The sequence below is a fragment of the Rutilus rutilus genome, assembly GCF_951802725.1.
Source record: "Rutilus rutilus genome assembly, chromosome: 17".
Lineage (NCBI taxonomy): Eukaryota > Metazoa > Chordata > Actinopteri > Cypriniformes > Leuciscidae > Rutilus > Rutilus rutilus.
Genome location: NC_140230.1, coordinates 11,521,267 through 11,541,486, shown reverse-complemented (window position 1 = coordinate 11,541,486; position 20,220 = coordinate 11,521,267). Strand labels below are relative to the sequence as shown.

General features: G+C 38.2%; 2 protein-coding genes across 3 annotated transcripts in view; one reads left to right on the top strand and one right to left on the bottom strand.

The window, feature by feature from the left end:
- Positions 1-394: 394 nt before the first annotated feature.
- abhd5a (abhydrolase domain containing 5, lysophosphatidic acid acyltransferase a) lies at positions 395-16,897 on the bottom strand. 2 transcript variants are annotated; one of them, XM_084385356.1, is made up of 8 exons: positions 16,810-16,897; positions 16,387-16,467; positions 15,385-15,470; positions 10,896-11,268; positions 8,742-8,896; positions 3,406-3,517; positions 3,002-3,188; positions 395-1,556 (listed from the first exon to the last, which is right to left on the bottom strand). In XM_084385356.1, the coding sequence occupies exons 1-8, from the start codon at positions 16,839-16,841 to the stop codon at positions 1,467-1,469; spliced, it is 1,116 nt and encodes a 371-aa protein (XP_084241482.1). In that variant the 5' UTR covers positions 16,842-16,897; the 3' UTR covers positions 395-1,466. The 2 variants fall into 2 exon arrangements, with proteins under 2 accessions (XP_084241482.1, XP_084241483.1); XM_084385357.1 differs by lacking the exon at positions 16,387-16,467 and having other exon boundaries at positions 16,810-16,881.
- Positions 16,898-17,494: 597 nt separating this feature from the next.
- ano10a (anoctamin 10a) overlaps positions 17,495-20,220 on the top strand; it is a 44,004-nt gene continuing 41,278 nt past the window's right edge. The window contains exon 1 of the mRNA XM_084385006.1: positions 17,495-18,007. The gene's annotated coding sequence lies outside the window, so the exon portion shown is untranslated. The remainder of the gene's footprint in view (positions 18,008-20,220) is intronic.

The following is a 20,220-nucleotide window of genomic DNA, read 5'->3' as shown; positions in this document are numbered from 1 at the left end:
TAAATGTGTGTGTTGGTGGGGGTGGTGCAGGGCGGTAACATCCCTGCAGTGTTACATTGTGCCCTCTTGTGGATATGAACAGAAATTGTGTGTAGACCTTCAGAATGGCGACCACGTATCGTCTCACTGAGCACATATCGAATCAGTAGTGACAGTCTAAGAAATATTTATGCAAAAGGAGAGTCTACAAAAATAGGGTTACAAATTTGTAAGAAATGCTTTTTATCAATGCCATGAGTGAGGTAAAAAGACATTTAATGTATAATATAAATGATCAGGAGAGCGTTTTCCACCTGCTGTGTCATATCGGTTTCCAGACAACGGTCTGGCCTCAGTGAGTCATATGATGATGGTGTTTTACTGTATATGACCTTTAAGACAGGGGACAGCTGTATTCAGACTCATAAAATTTGTTTATTATTATTCAAATTAACAACAGACATCAAGTTCACACATGAAAAATAGATTTGTCAAACCTGGAAAAATATAAATTCAAACAATTATTATGTACAAAATCTTTATGACAGCCTCAATTTAATTCAAAACAATAATAATGATACTAAAATAATGTTTCCTAACAAAATAATGCCTATTAAGCACTGAATGCGTTATACAGTATATTGACTTTGCCCTGAGGCATGTTGCATTTATTTTGCCTGAAGGCTTAAACTCTGACCTGGGGCTCAGTACCATTTCAGTTTTGTGAAAACACCAGCCTACAGGCGAAGATAAAGGCAAGATGGACTTTAAATGGTTGAGGATATTACAAAAGGCACTTAAAAAGATTTTGTGGCAATTTTACATAAAAATCTTCTCATAATAAGTAAAGTGATACACGTGAACTGCATGACCGGAGGATATACATGCTTTCTGTTGATCCACCTGTGGTCAGCTCCCTTCTGATCCTAACAAAGAATCTTTTACAGTTTGATGAGGTAGAAAACAACAAAAAGGCTTCAAAAGCTATAAAACACAATCACTACTGTCTCACATTCTGATAAAGGTTCATGAAAGTTTATAAACACAAAGAAATGTTAAAAATGTTTTTGTTTTTTTAAATGAAAACCATAGGGATACATGTATTTGGACATTTAAGTTAATTAAAGTGCCTAATTGCTCTCAGTTACATGTCTATGGTCACTAAATAATACCTTAGTGAATGTACCACAAAATGTTATCGATTGTCATAATAATGGACAATTATCATAATATTATAACATATTTATATCCAAATCAAAGATAAACAGATTTTAAGATACATTTTCACATTATTATATCATCATAATTATGTGGACATGGAAACTTGACATGGAAAAAACTCAAACTCAAACTCTCTGATCCCAATATCGGACTCAACAACGGTAATTTGCTGACACGCATGAGAGTGTGTGCATGTGGAGAAACACAGCTCTGCAGAAAGCCATGTTTGGATAGTTCCAGAAGAAAAGTACCTTCATCATCACTCTTCAGTTTATCGTTTCACAGACATGAAGTATCTTCTGGTTGAAATCCTCTGGCTGATCAGCATACACATAGTGTCCTGCACCTCGTATGGCCTAAAACCAAAGCAAGCCAATAAGAAATTGAACACAGCTTAAAAGCAGACAGACATTGACTAAGATTACCAAGAAAATAATCAGTGTATACCAGAAGTGCCATAATAAAATGAAGGTGTTTATTTTGAACCAGTGCCACAGATTGTGATATAACGTTGCAATATTTTCACTTGGCTTTAACATCCCTAATAACTCGAAGATTACACAATGGCCTTTCAGAACTAGAATAATTAGCTCAGTTTTTGTGGTGGTGAGAGGAGTCAGTCTGGAACACAAGCATATTCATTGTACAAAGACTTTTGTTTTTGTTCTGCCTGCCAATTGAAATTGTACTTTTTCAATACTGCTTGCTCTCAACAGTTTAATCTATTAGAATTCATGCAAAAGAACTCCCACTGGAATTAAGAAGTTATTTGTGGAAGTTATGCCATCCAGGCAAAGCTCCAAATGTCTATGAAATCCCATGAAGGATATCTTGCCCATCATCATGCCCTAACGGGTCATATCATGAGGTCCTGAGGTCCACTAATCTAACCTTTTATTGTGCTAAAAATAGTCATACTGTCAAGTTTCCTTTCAGAATCATCACGTTTGCATGCAGATTGAGATAGTAAAAATAGTATTTAACTGTCCCATCCTTCAAAAATAGCTTTTTTGAAAAACCTACATGCATTATTAAAGAATCACAAAGCAATGTGCTACACAAACTGTTACATTTTCAACTTTGTAATGTTGCTGTTTGAGCATGAAAAAGGACTGCAAAGTTACAAAGCACAAAGTCCACTCTAAAGGCAGTTATTCTTTTTATCAGTAAGCGCTGTTTCTGAACTCCCTGAAATGCCTCGATTGTAGTCCGGAAAGTAACAATATGTCACAATATTCCTCATTTAAATATTTCCCGCCAATGTATTCGCAAAAAAAGAAGGGGGTCGAGGCCTTATTGAGATGCGTTAGTTGTGTGCTGTCGCCATGACCATGATTTTTCGATCTAACGCGGTTACGGGATTCCGAAACACACTTGAAAAATAAGGTTTCTGAACATTCAAGCATGAAAATATAGGCCTATCCTAGTAGACCCCAAAAACAAAATCAATATTTTGTAAAAGGGCATAATAGGTCCTCTTTAAGGTCATATTGAAATGATAAGGAATCTTGAAAAAAAAAAACTTCAGTCACACATTTGAAACACTGGGATCCTTCAGAAGGATATGGAGAGTGTAGGTGCTACACACTGACGGGAACAGCACAGCCTGGCTGTCATTACCTTGTACATGTAAATGTGGGCAACCATGTGTTCAAATGCATTTCTGTATGAAATCATACAGATCTGTGTGATGTTGCAAAGTTGCAGTATGTTTTCTTAGTACATCAAGCTGTTATCGCAAAAGATCAAGAAAAGTTTCTCTGAGTGGCAGTGTGTGCTGAGCAGTGAATAGAGAACTCACAATGATCTCTACATGGGAGTTTGGCCTCATTTCTTTGATTGAATTGCCGGAGTGGCCATCTATGCTGGAGCGTGAGCCATAGATCACCGTAATGGGGATGTCGCTGTGAATCAGGCCAATTCTCTGCAGCATGGGCCTCTTTGCCCAGCCATACGGAATGGTCATGTTTTTATAGGCTGTTTCACCGCTAAAATATTAGGATCATAATAAAAAAATAAACAGCAGACCGTTATGAGAATTTCAACGCTCAGACATATATCAAAGCCATTCACAACAAAAAGCATAAGGGAGAGGGTAAGGGAGAGAAAGAATGAGATAGATAGATAGATAGATAGATAGATAGATAGATAGATAGATAGATAGATAGATAGATAGATAGATAGATAGATAGATAGATTTGGTACCTTGGACTTTGGACATTAAGATGGAAGATATATTCTGTGACTCTATTGTCATTAAACATAGCTGCAAATTTCTTTTTGAAGTCTGGTCTCAGAGTCTGCACAAGAGTGGGACCTACAGGACAATGCAAAACACACATCTGAAAAAAACTACAAAGTGAAAATCCACCAGAAATTGATCTATCCAAAAATGATGGATCACCCATACATTTTTCATCCTATCATTAATTCTTCAGTTCATGTGTCACATGTTCCCATTGTCAGTGACTAATATCCAGCCCCCTTCAGAATCCTACAGAACTTGACAAAAAGCTCTGCAGATTTCAAGGAATTGAAACGTCCATCACTCACAAAGTTCTACACATGACCAGAGGCAGCTCGTCAGGGGAGGCACAGCCCACTCGAAATTTTGAAAGAATAATTTAATGATAATACATTTGTTGTGTTGTTATGTGTTCAGTATGTGTATTTCTTGTTTTTATTTCACCACTGCAGACCATAAAATATGACTGAAATTGGAGCTACCGGTTGTTTGCTTTTCTGCTGCTTTTCCCCCATGAACATGCCGAATATGCCGATGTGATTGCTAAGGCGAATCTGAAGACAGAGAAGGGGAGGAGGGGTGGCACAATCCATATCCAGAGATTTTTGCCTCCGTTGGTAAAAGAAAATTAGCCACCAGTCACCAGTAAGTATTTCACTTTCTCAGCATCACAGAGATGATTAGCCTCTCTTAGTATAACAGCCAATCATTCTAGAAAACATGTGGGGCCCTATCTTGCACCCAGCGCAATTTATTTTGTACACCGACGCATGTATCATTCCTATTTTGCACCCACGCACAGCAGACTTTTCCCTCCACAGACGCACGTCAGTAAATTAGGCCCTGTTTACACGAGAACGCTCGCGGGTGAAAACGTAAAAATATTTTATCAGATGTGCCTTTCGTTTAGACGGCGACAGCGTTTTTGGGGCTTAAAAACGCAAAAAAGTGAAACCACCCTCCAGAGTGGAAATCTTAAAAACGCTCCACCGTCGCGTTTCCGTCTAAACGGTAAAAACGCAAAAGTCTGCTAGACAGTGAAGGCACCGATCAGTGCTTCACATTGCCACCTAGCCGCCTGGAGTGCATACTACATTGAATTTCACACACTTTTGCGACACCATATGCACGCAGATTTCCCCCCCATAACGCTCGTCTAAACGCAGAATAAAAAGTGATCACTTTTGCGTTTTCTCTTCAGATCGTTTCCGTGTAAACGTAGCCTTAGGAAATGAACTTGCGCTCCCGGGGGCGGTTCAGCGCAAAGAGGAGGCGTGTTCCGGCGCAAACGTTCCCTGGTGCTATTTTGCAGGTTTAGAAAACAATTCCGCCACTGACCAGGAAAAACCTAGTCTAAAGTTAGTGGAATAATATAACATTCGCATAATGTTGTTGTTATTAATATATGAATAGTATATGCATGGTATTCATATGCTATTTTAAGGGTGCATGCTTGGCCATAATCAATGTAGCTTGTGCACAACGCGCATGCACTTTGCTGATCTCATCTACACACAGACGCAGCAGTTCTCATTTTTAGAAAACCATACATTATTACAAGGAAAAATATTAACACACGAGGGAAATCATTGTTGTGTCCATGAAGATGTGAAAAAATAGGCATAAATCTAGCTTACACATTTACCCAAATTTTTATACGCCTGTTTAACCGAAGCTAATTTGGGTGGGTTTCTCCCATCCCCATACAATGTCACTTCTCTGTGTTTTACGGTCCTGACGAGAACGTCGGTCTCCTCAGCTGTGAACCGCTAATTCGCCGTTATAATAGCAAGCCGCCATGGAACAAGCACGCCTGCTCTTAAAGGGAATGTGAGATGTCGCTCTGATTGGTTTATTTCACGTTACGCCCAAACCACACCTATGAATAATGAAGCTACTTCAGACCAACCCATTTTAGATTTGCGTCGGGCGCAAGAGTCATTTATCCCGCCGGTATAATAGCAACAGCGCCTGAGACCCGCCCACAAAGTTACTTGCGTTTCGCGCTTGATACTTGCGTTTCAGATTGTTAAAATAGGGCCTGTGATATTAGTTTGAACTGCTCCCGCTGATAATCTATTCTTGACAACCTAATTATGAATTATAGAAATATTGAATATTTTCCAAAAATGTACCAAGCTACCATTCGAGCAAAAGACCCACGCCTAAGCTTGACATACAGCAATCATTTTCATTAAATAGCAGAGGGTGCGAGACAGAACAATACTGTAGGATGGATGTTATGATAGGAGAGTGAAATTCTATTTATATTGTCTTGCTGTGTATGTATAATGTAATTTTATTACATCTAAAAGACATTTTAAGCAGTTAATTAAAAAAATTAATAATCCGGGTTCTCAGATTAAGTGTGCCTCCTTTATTAAAAAGCCCACCAGCCACCACTGCACATCACTATTGTGTTTTGTTTATTACATATTCTGGATAATTAGATTTTTAGCGCAATTTTCCACCGGACAAAATTGCGATTGTTAACTCATGATTTCTGTTCTGTCTGTGCGCACCAATCTTGCACTTCTATCTACTCCTCAACCAGACCACCTAGAGACTTCGGGTTTTCGGCATTATGTTAAGGAAGGTCTAATCTCGGGAACGCACAAAAAAAATCCTGGAAAAGATTTTGGATTTCCTGGAAATTCCAGAAAAAATTCTGTTTTTTGCAAATTTCTCGGCAACCATAATAGCTATCGAGTTGAAACAAATTGCAATCGATAGCTTCTAAAATGTACAATAATATTAGAAAAAAAGAATTGATCAAAAATCTTTCCTTTATGCTTCAAAAATTAATTAAAACTTTATATGAAGGGAAATAAGAAAAATATTGCCTTTTCACCTATAAAACTATTGTTCCACAGAAATACGTAAGGAAGGTATTCACAAGAGTCATGAGCACAATTAATTCCACTGAATTACGGCAAGAAATCAATGAAGGTATCGATCAAGATTTGGAGAAGGAGCAAGAATATATGAGAAAACGACAAGAGGTTGTTGCAAAATAAATGGAAGAACGTTCAGCAAAGCGACAAAAGATGGCGACATCCACACCAACGGCTTCCTCATCAGGCGTATCTGATTTCTACGATGACTCGTGGCTTTCAGAGGATGTTTTGGCAAATATCTCGAAAGCAGAAGAAGAGTTTACAAAGTCACAAGCCAATAGTCAAGCAGAAAAGAAGGAAGAATCTGAAGAGGACAAAGCAGAAAAGGAAGCTGATACAGAGAAAATCGAGGATAATGAGTGAACACAAGATGTAAAAAATAATGAGCTAATAAAAAAAAATGATGTTCAACTAGTCAAGTGATTGTGCCTTTTTTATTATCCATTGCTGATTTGATTTCAGAAAGTTCATTTGAATTTCAAGAGAAAGTTATATTCTCGAGCAACTTATTTTCTCTTTCATTTACTATCTCTTAGTGTTGTGATCCCATGACGTGAGAAAATTGCGCTTAAACACTCACTGAGTTTTTATTACTTGTTTTTGGTATCTTTCAGCTATTAATAATAGTATAGTACTCACAGTTCCATTTAACACTTTTCACTATGCTAGATGGATAATTCACCCGAAAATTTTAATTCTGTCATTAATTTCTCACTCTCATGTCATTCCAAACCTGTAAGACTTTAGTTTATCTTCGGAACACAAATGAAGATCTTTTTGATGAAATCAGAGATTTCTGTCCCTCCGTTGACAGCTACGCAACTACAACTTTAACGATTCAAAAAGTTCAGAAAGAGATCATAAAACGAATGCATATGAATTGAGCGGTTTAGTCCAAATTAGTGTGTAAATGTATTGTAATGTACAATGTAAAGCGACCTTGAGATACGAAAAGGCGCACTATAAATAAAACTTCTTCTTCTTCAAATTTTCCGAAGAGACTCGATCGCTTTATTATATGATGAAAAGATTGAATTCAGGCTTTTATTCTCATATAAAAATTCATCAACTTACACATCAGTTGTGGTAAATGGAAGCTCAAGTATGCTTGCAATGAGGTTCATTCTCGTGTTACACAGCACATTCTAGCTTCAGCAAGAACCAATTAGATTCATTCTCGTGTTACGCAGCATGTTCGAGCTTCAGCAAGAACCAATGAGATTAATTCTAGTGTTATGCAGCACGTTCTAGCTTCAGCAAGAACCAATGAGATTCATTCTCGTGTTACGCAGCACGTTCTAGCTTCAGCAAGAACCAATGAGATTAATTCTAGTGTTATGCAGCACGTTCGAGCTTCAGCAAGAACCAATGAGATTTATTCTCGTGTTACGCAGCACGTTCTAGCTTCAGCAAGAACCAATTAGATTCATTCTCGTGTTACGCAGCACGTTTGAGCTTCAGCAAGAACCAATGAGATTCATTCTCGTGTTACGCAACACGTTCTAGCTTCAGCAAGAACCAATTAGATTCATTCTTGTGTTACGCAGCACGTTTGAGCTTCAGCAAGAACCAATGAGATTCATTCTCGTGTTACGCAGCACGTTCTGACATCTACAACATGCAGCAATTAATGACATAATTTACAGTTTTGGTTGAACTAGCCTATCCCTTTAATATCCATTCCACATAATTCTGTAGATTTCCCTAAGAAAACAGCCCATAAAATGTGAAAGTCTGAAGATTTCATCTGGGCTTGTGTATGATCACAACTATCCTGAGTCAGGGGGTTTCTGGATATGAGGTTTTGGTTCTCCTAAAATACTGGATACTTTTATACTAAACTAGGACTCAAGGACACTGAGATGACACATCATTTTTGGATCTATCTGAAATTCATATACAACAAAAACAAACATTATCAGTGTAGAAAAAAGGTAAAGAGAGAAAGAGATATGAAATATGATCTCAGATGAGATATTAAAAAGCTAGCTTGGTAAAATATGAGTGGAACATCATTAATATTAATCTATGAAATTCAAAATACTAATTTTCAGATCCTTGATAATTCTAGGATTTTTTCCAAAGCCAATTTGTTCTTGCAAAACAATTGCAGCATATACACAGAAGGTAATGTGATTAAGGTATGCGATATGAGACAAGTATGACGTATGAAAAAAGACATGCTCCAATTACTGAGAGAATCATTTCAGTGAAATTGCAAGTGCGACGTCTTGGCTAAATCTGTCCCTGGGTTTCATTACTGACAATCTTTATCACATGGTGTTCCACATCATTTAAGATATACAAGCACATCTTGAGCCTTAAGCTGTAATTTCTCTTTTTCTCATTAATACTTTTATTACGTTTGATTTGCACTCTCAGATTAGAGTAAATCTTACCTAAAGGTCCAGCCAATCTGAGACCAGCGAGGGGGTTGAATGGGCTCAGCATTGCCCCTATTGCTTTGATCCACACAGGAATGGGCCTATCTTGGTCTCCTGGGTCAGGACGTTCTGGAAAACCCCATGGTTCCACCAGAATCAGGTGCTTTACTCTGGACAGTGGGTAAATAGAAGGACATACTGTAATATATCTGTAGTTTATTTTCAACTGAATCACAATGGACTTACACCAAGCTACAACTAGTTTGTGGCTCATTTGCATATTCATAGAACCACGTATACTAAATGAGGCAAGGGTGTAGAGTTACATTCAAGCTATTTTAAGGCATGAAGAAAATTCAGTTTTAAGGAAAAAACTTTTAAATATGTCATTTTGGTGATCAAAGATGAGTTTTAAGGAATACGATTATTGACTAGAGGGGGACTTTAAAGTAATCTGTGAGACACAAAAAAAAAAAAAACCTTTGTGGGCAGGATAGAGCGAAAATATGGAATATGCAGCAACTCTGATGCTTGTTGAAATCGAATGCTAACAAAAAAAGTTTCGAATCAAATTCTGAGGTCAAACTGCTGACAGATATAAAGGTTGTGGGAAATGGGGAAACAGGAAGGATGTGAAAAAAAGTGTTCTGCATTCAGAGCCACAATTACAACACGACACAGAAGTGAGATTCTATTCATCAAGGGGCTGATTTGAAATCAGATTTAAATTTGTATTAAAGGTATAGCGGAGGATTTTCTTTTTCTGGGTGGATCATCAAGACTATTGGTCCTCCTAGTTGTCAATCATTCTGGTGATTTGTTTACGTAAGGCCGTCGTACGTGCTCGTCCCTAGGTAGTTTTCGCTTTCTGCGCATGTGCACTTTCGGGTGTATATGTGTGGTGAGCTACGGTTTCAGCCATTCATTGAAGCTCGCCGTGGCGTTCTCACCGGGTTTTTTCAAAATGTCTGAGGGTCGCAAGAGAAAAAGTGTCTACGAATTGTATGACAAGAAGAGAAAGGCCTCTGAAGAAAGAAACAAGACCAGAGTGTTTTTTGGAGAATATTTCACACGCTGGCGTGCGCTAAAAGCACAGGTTAGGCTTCCCACTGATGCCTCAGTCGCAAAGTTTCTACTCGACAGGTAAAGTTTGGCATGCTATTTGGGGAAATCCATTTAAAATCACTGCTAGTAAAAGTTAATGTAAGCTATGATTAGCGATGCTAGCCCTGGCACAAGTCACGCACTAGGCTTGTGCATTCTCTCTTGTGCACACGTTTAATAGGCGTTCCCTCTCGGGAGCAGGAAGAGTGTTGCGCATGTGCATTTTTTCAACTTTTGCAAGTGGAGAGGGCGGTTCTTTTCTAAAATTCGGGAAAATCCTCCACTATACCTTTAAGGTAAGACACAGGATACAGAATGGCAAATTACAAATTTGAATTTATAGAAGTAGAACTACAATGGGGAAAAAAATCAAAGAAATGCATGTTTAGTTTTCAATAATGCAATTCATTTTTCTGTATGAATTATGCAGAAGTATATGATCTCATTCACATCACATGGGGTATTTTCAGAAACATTAGATAATTGTTATGGACCATGGAGGAAACAACACTTCGTTTACACGCTACTCTAATGTACTAATTTACATGTGTCAATATTTATTTTATAAAATAAAAATTTGCTTTGATGCTGTGTTAATTGTTTTGGCAGTTAACTTAAGTAATAAGCATTCAAATTAGATGTGATAAATGTATCTAGGCAGAATTAGTAATAAATAGGCAGAATTAGTCAAAATTAATGATGTAATATGTTATGTTTTGCCTTAAAACTAATGTAACTCTCTGTTGTTAAATTGCCAATTCATTTCAAATTCAAATTCATGAAATGCAAGGCAGCCAATTCTCAAATTCTGACATTTGTTAAACTCTGCCAGGAGTATCATTAAAATGTTTATGATTATCAAAAATTACCACAAAAAAGATGCAACATCCATTCAATCAATAAATATAACATTTGTAAATCAATCAAATACACTCTGCTCTAATGTAGATATTTACTATACATTTTTGTGCTTGCATAGTATTTAATCCCTCACTCAATTAGAGGATCATAATACATATATATTTCGCCAAAGCTGAACTCTTTCCTGTCTTTTTAGTTACAAACCTATCTGGGTATGTGATTGCGTAGGAGGCAGCCAGATATCCTCCCAGGTTATGGCCCAACATAATCATACTTTCCAGGCCCAGTTTCTTCCTCCACTGTTCGATGGAATCAACAAACTGGAGCTCAGCCTCCTGGGCGTCCGTGCTGAAGTGAGGTCTGCTGCTCTGGCCAAAGCCCAGCAGGTCGAAGGCGTAAACGGGCCTCTGCTGAGCGAGAGAGTCCAGGTTCAAGGCCCAAAATCCCACACCACTCCCAAATCCATGCAGCAGAACCAGAGGGGTTTTATTTTCCACTGGCCCCTTAAATACCAAAGTCCACAGTCTGTTTTTGTCAGATATGTGAACAAACTGCCTGCAGAACTTGCTTGTGACGTCTGAAAGGAATAAAAAGAAAAGGTTTCTGTATTATAAAGGGCACAGAAAATGTATCTGCAAAGGTTACATCTTACCAGAAAATTATATATATATATATATATATATATATATATACACACACAAGCACACACACACACACATACACATATGCATATCAATGCAGAAATCAGATATGTTTGGCAAAGACTATTTGTATGCAAAAAAACATTAAATGTTATTTACACTAAAAGAAAATAGCAGTATTTCTTTACCCTAAGTGTGCACATTTTAGTTAGATGCTATTTATACTTCATATTTATACACCTCAGTGTATTGTAGTAATTAGAATAGAATCGGGCATTTATATAGCGCTTTCATATGTACTACTGTACACCCAAAGCGCTTTACAATCATGTCAGGGGATCTCTCCTCAACCACCACCAGTGTGCAGCATCCACTTGGATGATGCGACGGCAGCCACAGTACAACGGCGCCAGTGCGCTCACCACACACCGGATATAGGTGGAGAGAGGAGAGAGAGTGATAGAGCCAATTCAATGTAAGGGGATTATTAGGAGGCCATGATTGGTAAGGGCCAATGGTGTGTGGCCATGACACCGGGGTTACACCCCTACTCTTTACGAGAAATGCCATGGGATTTTTAATGACCACAGAGAGTCAGGACCTCGGTTTAACGTCTCATCCGAAGGACGGTGCTCTTTGACAGTATAGTGTCCCCGTCACTACACTGGGGCGTTAGGACCCACACAGACCACAGGGTGAGCACCCCCTGCTGGCCTCACTAACACCTCTTCCAGCAGCAACCTGGTTTTTCTCAGGAGGTCTCCCATCCAGGTACTAACCAGGCTCAGCCCTGCTTAGCTTCAGTGGGCAACCAGTCTTGGGCTACAGGGAGATATGGCTGCCGGGCTAATTATAAAACAGTATGCAATAATAACAACATATTCAGTGTATTTGATTATTTACTAAAATCATAAATGGATGCTGCCAATTAGGACATTACTTGTCCTTATCCCTAAAGCACACCTCTACACCTCTGTTGGAGGTTCAAACTAAACCTGCTGATCAGTAAATGTATCCTCGAAGGTCCAGTAAAGAAACCATGGTTTTGGCTCGATGGTGTTTTTAGCCCCCAATGGCTCCTTCCAGGCAGCTAACCCTAACCTCAACCTTAAACCTACCCATCCCCTCGCTGCCTGGAAGGCGCCGTTGGGGGCTAAAAACACCAAACACCATGGTGCTGAGTGTGGTAATATGAGCTACATGTGTCGTGGTTGAGCTCGTCCGTAGTGCCAGCACATCGATCAACGATCATGAGGACACCACATCCAGTTTCAATTATAGGTCAGTTAAAAACATGTTGAACACTTTATTCCCACTATTAAAAAGGCAGATTCGAACTTGCGTTGGTCACATAACAGCACACGTCTGAGGGTATGTTTACAAGACAACGATGTACTAAAAAAGGAAACGTTTTACCTTCGTGTTTTTCGCGTACAGACGACAACGTTATCAAAACGATCCCCGTTCACACGATTCACGAAAATGACTCAAAACGCTGTATTCTGCTGCTAGGCCAGTAGTTGGCGCTGTCACTTTGTAAAGAAAAACTATGCGCCTATAGATTGAACACATGATACACAGGCGCATGACGTCACCGTTTTCACAAATTCGCGTTTTTGTAGTTTACACGGAGATGATAACGGTATTGTTTTAAAGGGTAACTCAACCCCTGGTCAGAGCCTGACTCCACCCACTGGCAATATTTGAAAAATGCTAGAAAACTGCGGAGATAGTGGGGACGAACCCTTGGTTGCTGAGCAGGGGGGCGTGCACCTGAGACCCGCGTTTAAATAGCGCACGCTCTCTGTAGGCATGTTAACATATAATGAATTGACATGAGAACCACTGACATATCTATCTTTTCATACAGATTAGTGAGATTACATAAACAGAGAATATTTGTTTTCGTTTTGAATTAGATCATTTAATTGCAGAGACTTAAATGTTTATAAAAAATATATTGCTTATGCCTGTGTGACTAGTATTCGCTGAGTTTTGTTTAAGTTTAGAGACGTGCTTCAGAAAAAAAGTTCAAGGAGACGGAGAGGCAGAAAGCACACCCTGTTTATTTGTTTTATTTTACAAAAGCAACGTTTTTTTTTTGACTGTAAGTGGATGCATAAAAAAGTAGACATTTAACAGTTTATTTTTTCATATTTCTTAAGTCTGTATGACCATAAATGACGGAGTATTTTAAGTCTAATTTGCTGCTATGTGACACTGACAAAATCCAGCAAAACGTGCCGGCGCATTTGTCGACCCCCAGAGGGTTAACTTTAGCCTAATAGGAAGGAACATAAATTGTGATTAAAAATATATGCCCACTCACATCAGGACGCCGCTGCGGTGGTGGAGTCCATGCAGGAGGAGCAGCGGCGTTTGGCACTGCGTCGCTTTTCAGCGCGAGCTGTTTGGAGAAGCCCATTTTATCTAGGCTACACGAAATAATCTAAATAACTATATAAATGCTATGCTAACTAGATGCTAATATACACTATCCTGATCGTTTTCAATACTCGCAATTCCAACTACTGACTTGCTACATTTGTTTTGACGGAACAAGATGCTTTTATACCAGGGGCTGCCAAGGGTGTGGTGAGCCAGCCCGTTCTCATCCCAAGGCGTCATATACTGACGCTTTTGACATTTCGTCTACATCCAACGCACATGGCACCCTTTAGCGTCAATATGAGACGCAGATAGATATGGGCCAGAAGGCGCCTCCTAGCAGTCTAACCCTAACCCTACCCCAGACCTAAACCTACCCATAACCGAACAAAGCTATCTGCGTGTCATATTGACGCTAAAGGGTGCCATGTGCGTTGGATGTAGACGAAATGTCAAAAGCGTCAGTATATGACGCCATAGGATGAGAATGCGTTGGGTGAGCTCCTACCAAGGGCGTGGTGAGCTGGTCCCCTCTTACGTCACAGGGCACCACAACTTCCAATAGGAAAATTCAACTGCAGTAGCCACCGTTCAACCTGAAGAGGGCAGCACTTAGACGTTTTTTTTGCGTTATCAGGCCCCCAAAACACAGAGTAAATGAATGGCCAAAACGAATAAAAAGTTTAAAGTTTTTAGTTGAAAATGGTCTTGTAAACGCTCCCTTACTCTCCACACCACTGCTCCTGTTTTCAAATGGGTTTCTTTTGTAGTTTTGTCTCACTCAACCAGACAATAGTGGGCGGAGCTAGTGTAAATAGCCTCTGCCAACAAGGCAAAATTCAACTATTTGATTTTGGTGTAAATAGACACTCCGGACATTTTTTACAAAGGGTTCACAAACGTATTATTGCCACTCTGTATATTGATCATCATCAATTATGTTTATTAAAGGAGTCATAACCTGCAATTTTCACTTTTCCACGAGAATCAATGTATGTTATGATCGACTAACGATTATACACTGGCCGGGAAGCCGATATTTAAAAGTGAAGCGTTTGTTTACCTCAGGGTAAATAAACCAGCGCGCGTGCACGCGCACTCAAATACGAGATTTTGATTTCAGCTCCCTCTTGACGTCATGAGGTAGTAGGATATACCATATATGGACAGCGCAGCAGGAAGCCCCCCCTTCCCCTCTCCCCCTCATATTCAGTTCAGTCGGGAAAGATGGAGAAACCGAGTGCACACCGGACTTGCTCTGTGGTTGATTGCCATAAAAAACATGTAAATGTGTTTTATCTCCCAAAATCGGACGAAACTATCAGGGACCAGTGGATGAAATTCATTTTTAATGACGCTGTCCCAACAACACTTTCAACTGGCGTGCAGAGCCATATAGAGCGTCCACGACAGCCAAAACATCGCATTGATCTCGCGAGACAAAAATGCCTTCAGAAATAAGGGTAAAAGTAGGTCTGTGTTTATTTTTTTTCCACTTTTCTTTTTTAGAAGGGCCTGAAAGACTATAATACAGCAGTAGGTATCCAATGTAATACTAGGTTATGACTCCTTTAAATAATTCTAGAGACAATTTGCCATACCTAACAAAAACCTGAATAGTTTGGAGTTTAAATTTTGATTTGGCAATGGTTGGTGTTACTCACAGTGCAGCATCCTCTCTTCAGCCTCCTTCAGTTGGTTCTGAGATGTTGGGCTCCAGGACGGCAGCCAGTCGGTAATCCACCATGACCTACAATAAAATTAAATGTGAGCTTCTCATTCTTATTTCACTTAGAAAGAAACCAACATGATATGGCTGAAAATTTTTGTTCTTTACAACAACAATTAGGCTAATGACAATAATGACAGGTTAAAATCTGCTTTCAGAGCAAAATAAATTCATTAATTAATAAATAACATATACAGGAAATATTAAGTAGGCTTTCAAATCTGCTTTCAGAGGACACAAGCCCTTAGACCTTGAGGAATTACTTCATATAACGTATTGGACATTGTAACAGAATTGTACATTACAGTGTCCATGTTACACATATTATGTTAATTATATATTAAATATGTATACTGTATATGTAGTTGTGCTCATTCTGACAAAAGTAAGGTACAATATGGCTAAACCTCCCAAAACTAAATCGAAGCCAAAACTAATTAGTACTATACACCTGACTGTTGCTATGTACTGTGAAATTGCCCTAATTTACCATGAGGTCATCAAGAGCAATGACAGGAGCAATTACTGATTCATGATTATTAAATGAACAAATCATTGATTTAATCTTTTATTATCATTATTATTATTTTATATATTGATGATTTAGACAGTTAATTAGAATCTCTGATACTATTATCTTGAGACAAAATACTTTATTTAATCAACTTGAACAAAACTGAATATGCTTTTCAGCACCAGCATAAAATACCCACTTTGGCCAAACAATGCCACTGAAACACTACAATTTTCCATAAATAGGAGGGAAAAGATTTGGTAGAATTTAAATTTGATTTAGAATATTGGTTCACATTTAGTATAGCCATATGTTGCTAGGATTACAATGTAGGTTATGTAATAACATGAACACTGTAAAGTGACCAAAACTTAGAGGCACTTAGTAGAGTTAGTTTATGAATAACATTTGGACACATTTTACCTTACTGTCTTGTCCAAGAAAGAGAAAACACTGTAGAAGAGACTACGAATACCAAGAAACATCAGTACACGCTGTGCCAGTCTAAAGCCAAGAGAATGTGAAAGTGCTGTCAATCAAAGACTGTAATAATTGTATTACAATACAGGCAATTCATAATTTAGTTAGAAATCAGTTTTGTATTAATTTAAAGAGTTTGTTAATTGGCAGACAGAAAGAATTGTAAGAAGTAACTTAAATAGCCTACATTAACAACAACCTTGGGTTTTATTGATAAACACTGACAGTAACGTTACACAAACAGTACGCGTACGGCGTGCAAACGAAAACGAATAAATCTAACTAAACGACAACAATAGCGACGCACATATAATTCACACCATTTAAAAAATGTTTAAGCAAATGTGTGTTTAGAGGGTCACTTACCCAGTGTCCGCTAACACTGTCTCCTCAGCCATGTTTTCGACACAGTGCTGTTCACTATTCAGTTAGACATTGTGTACATTATGTTCTTATGAGTCGAATCTTTTATTGAATCAGTTGAACAAGTTAAAAAAACAGACTGAATTAATGTCTCCTTCGTACATGATGGGCAGAAACCCGAGAAAATGTATAGTAGGAGCATTTGCAGGGTGATTAACTGTTGGGATAAAAAAATAATAATAAGTAAATTGTCAGATACAAAAAAATGATAAAAAATAAAATATCGGTGAAAGTTTAAGGGCTCGCGTGAGTAACGTTACGTAATCGTGGAGTAAAATAATCACTGATTTATTTTTAACCAGTTCTTTAAACAAATTGTTGAACCAATTTAGGCTGAATTTAGAATAACATTCTCTACTGTTTCTGACAATCACTTACTGACACAGTAACACTACTGATATGCATTGCTCTATCTTGTTATATAGGCTACACATAAGCAATAGTGTCCATTAGCTGTGAAAACTGCTTACACACAAACTAATTTAATTTGAAGATATTCTAATAGTGAAGCTTAACGCACCCCAGATCGCGATATGTATGTATCTGGTTTGCGAATCAATTCAGACTGGTTCATTACAAAGAACCGGTCCAAGAGAGTCAATTCACTCACGACTCGTACATCACTAACAATGATCACGTGACAAAACGTCAACAGTGAACTTTGATCGGGTCTTCTCAGCTGTCTGCTGATAATTATCTGCGTTAAATATTCAGTTCAGAAGTCGTTTTCCCTGCACACGTATTGTCTGAAGGCACAAATATTTCCATTTTCTTTATGTTAAAACGCGATAATGGAAACGGCGTATGCACGAATAACTAAGCGGATCTAACGTTATTTCAAGCGCATTTACTGTAGGTTCTGTCTCCATTTCTAAATCAGTGTTGATAAATCACTCACACATGCATGTGTTTGTATAACAGGTTTGAACGGTGGGTGGGTGTGATCTAGAATTAGGGCTGTGTCATCTCGATGACGTGGAGGAACTCAAGTCAGCCTTAACTTTAAACCTCTCCTGCTCATACACTTGAATTATACCCAAACCCAATCAAGGTTTTTACATAAACTAGCTTAAATGGGAGTCTGAAGTGCAGGACTGACGTCTGTTTCACGTTCCGGACAGCTGATTGCGCGTGCAACACTGTGAGTAGACAGTTTCATGTCAGTGGGGTATCAGGCCTGTCATGCGGTTTTGTATCATTAATATGTTATTTTACAAGCGTTTAAGCATTGCAAAGTGGTAAAAATAGGTTACATTTGTAAACTATCCGTATAAATGTGACTGGGATCACATAAATGCTAGTCTGTCTTTGTATGTTTCCTTGTCGGGCATGGCATGCGTGTTTAGCTCCGCCCAGTGATCTGTCAAGACGTCCACAGAAAAGAGAGATTGTGTTTTTCATGTTTACTGTAATAAGAATCACATGCTGTGTTTCCCGAGACATGTCCAAAAACACCGGGATAGTCCTCCAGGATTAGTTTCTTTAGGTTTCCGTTTTTTTGCCACACCTTTTCGTGCAATGTTACTTTTCAGGTTTTTATCCGAACTGTATATTGCATGTATATTGATGCATGTGTCTTTAAATTGGTGATGTTGGGTAGAACATATTAGGTGTTGTTAAAGAGTTTATTCGACCTTTTTGAATAGGCAGAGACAATTCATTTGTATAGATACATGGGCTACATGCATTATTAATCACATCAGACAATTTGCTGTATAAAAGCGGGCAGACACAATATACAAAAAACACATTCGCTTTGTACCTTTTTGGGGACTTTCCATTGACTTAAGTTGTTTTTATATTGAACCAATGCAATTTTGATCTCCTAACCCCAAACCTAACCCTTATAGAAAACTTTTAGAAACATATTGCAAATATATGTGTAATATAATTTAACAATAACAATGTAAATTTGACTTTGAAGAGAATAAGTACCCCTTGCATTAATACTTTCTTACAATTGTTAAAGAGATAGTTCACCCAAACATGAAAATTCCGTCATTAATTACTCACCCTCATGTCAATCCAAACCCGTAAGACTTTATATGATGAACAGATTTAATTTAGGCTTTTATTCACATTTAAAAACTGATGTGAACATAAACAGAAGCTCAACCGAACCTGCTCGATGCTCGAGAACAAACCTCATTGGTTCTTGCTGACACTCAAATGTGCTGCGTAACACGAGAATGAACCTCATTGGTTCTTGCTGAAACTCAAACCTGCAGCGTAACATGAGAATGAACCTCATTGGTTCTTGCACGTCAAGTGAACATGCTTGAGCTTCCGTTTACCACAACTGATGTATGATTTGATGATGTGAATAAAAGGCTAAATTAAATCTGTTCATCATATAAAGTGATCACTTTATGAACTTTTTGAAGCGTCACAGTGGTAGTGGCGTAGCTGTCAATGGAAGGACAGAAAGCTCTCTGATTTCATCAAAAAGATCTTCATTTGTGTTCTGAACATGAAAGAAAGTCTTATCGGGTTTGACATGAGGGTGAGTAATTAATGACAGAATTTTTATTTTTGGGTGAACTATCCCTTTAACAGTGTGACATTGGAGGGTTTTCATGCACCCCACCACATTTCAATTGGATTGAGGTCTGGACTTTGACTTTGCCATTCCTAACCCTTCCATTTCTTGCTTCAGAGCCATTCTTTTGTGTATTTGCTTGCATGTTTTGGGTAATTATTATGTTCAAAACTCAGCTTCAACATTTTTACTGATCGTCTCACATTCTTCCCAAGCATTCTTTGGTATGATGTGGAATTCAGATTTGCCAGGCCCTGAAGCAGCACACCAACTTCCTGAAGCTTCTTGATCTGTACTCTGGAGTGCAGTGGAATAGCAGAGAACTTGGAAAGGCTCTGCTATCTACTTTAAGTCCCTTTCCAGACTTTCCTTCAACTTTCCTTCTGAGGTTGAAGGATGTCATGTACTTGATTATGTCCAAACCAGACCAGTTTGTTGAGTTGTAAATAAGGTCTTCCTCTGGTTTTCCTCTTTATTAATTAATGTTCTACTATTTGTTAAAGGGATAGGTCACCCAAAAATAATTTACTCACCCTCAAGTAGTTCCAAACATAATTTTTCTTTTATGGAACAACAAAGAAGATAAAAAAAATAAAAATAAAGTTGGTAACCAAAATTGTTGGTTGACTAGCTTCAATTGTCTTTTTTTTTAAATCTATACAATGTAAGTCAATGGGAACCTAAACTTCATTTTTTGGACGGACTATCCCTTTAAACTGGATTTTAATTTTAGGCTTGATGTAGTAAATGTAGAGTTGTAGTATTTATTTATTTTTTCACTGAAATAACAAAATGTACATTTGAAGAGTAAATTG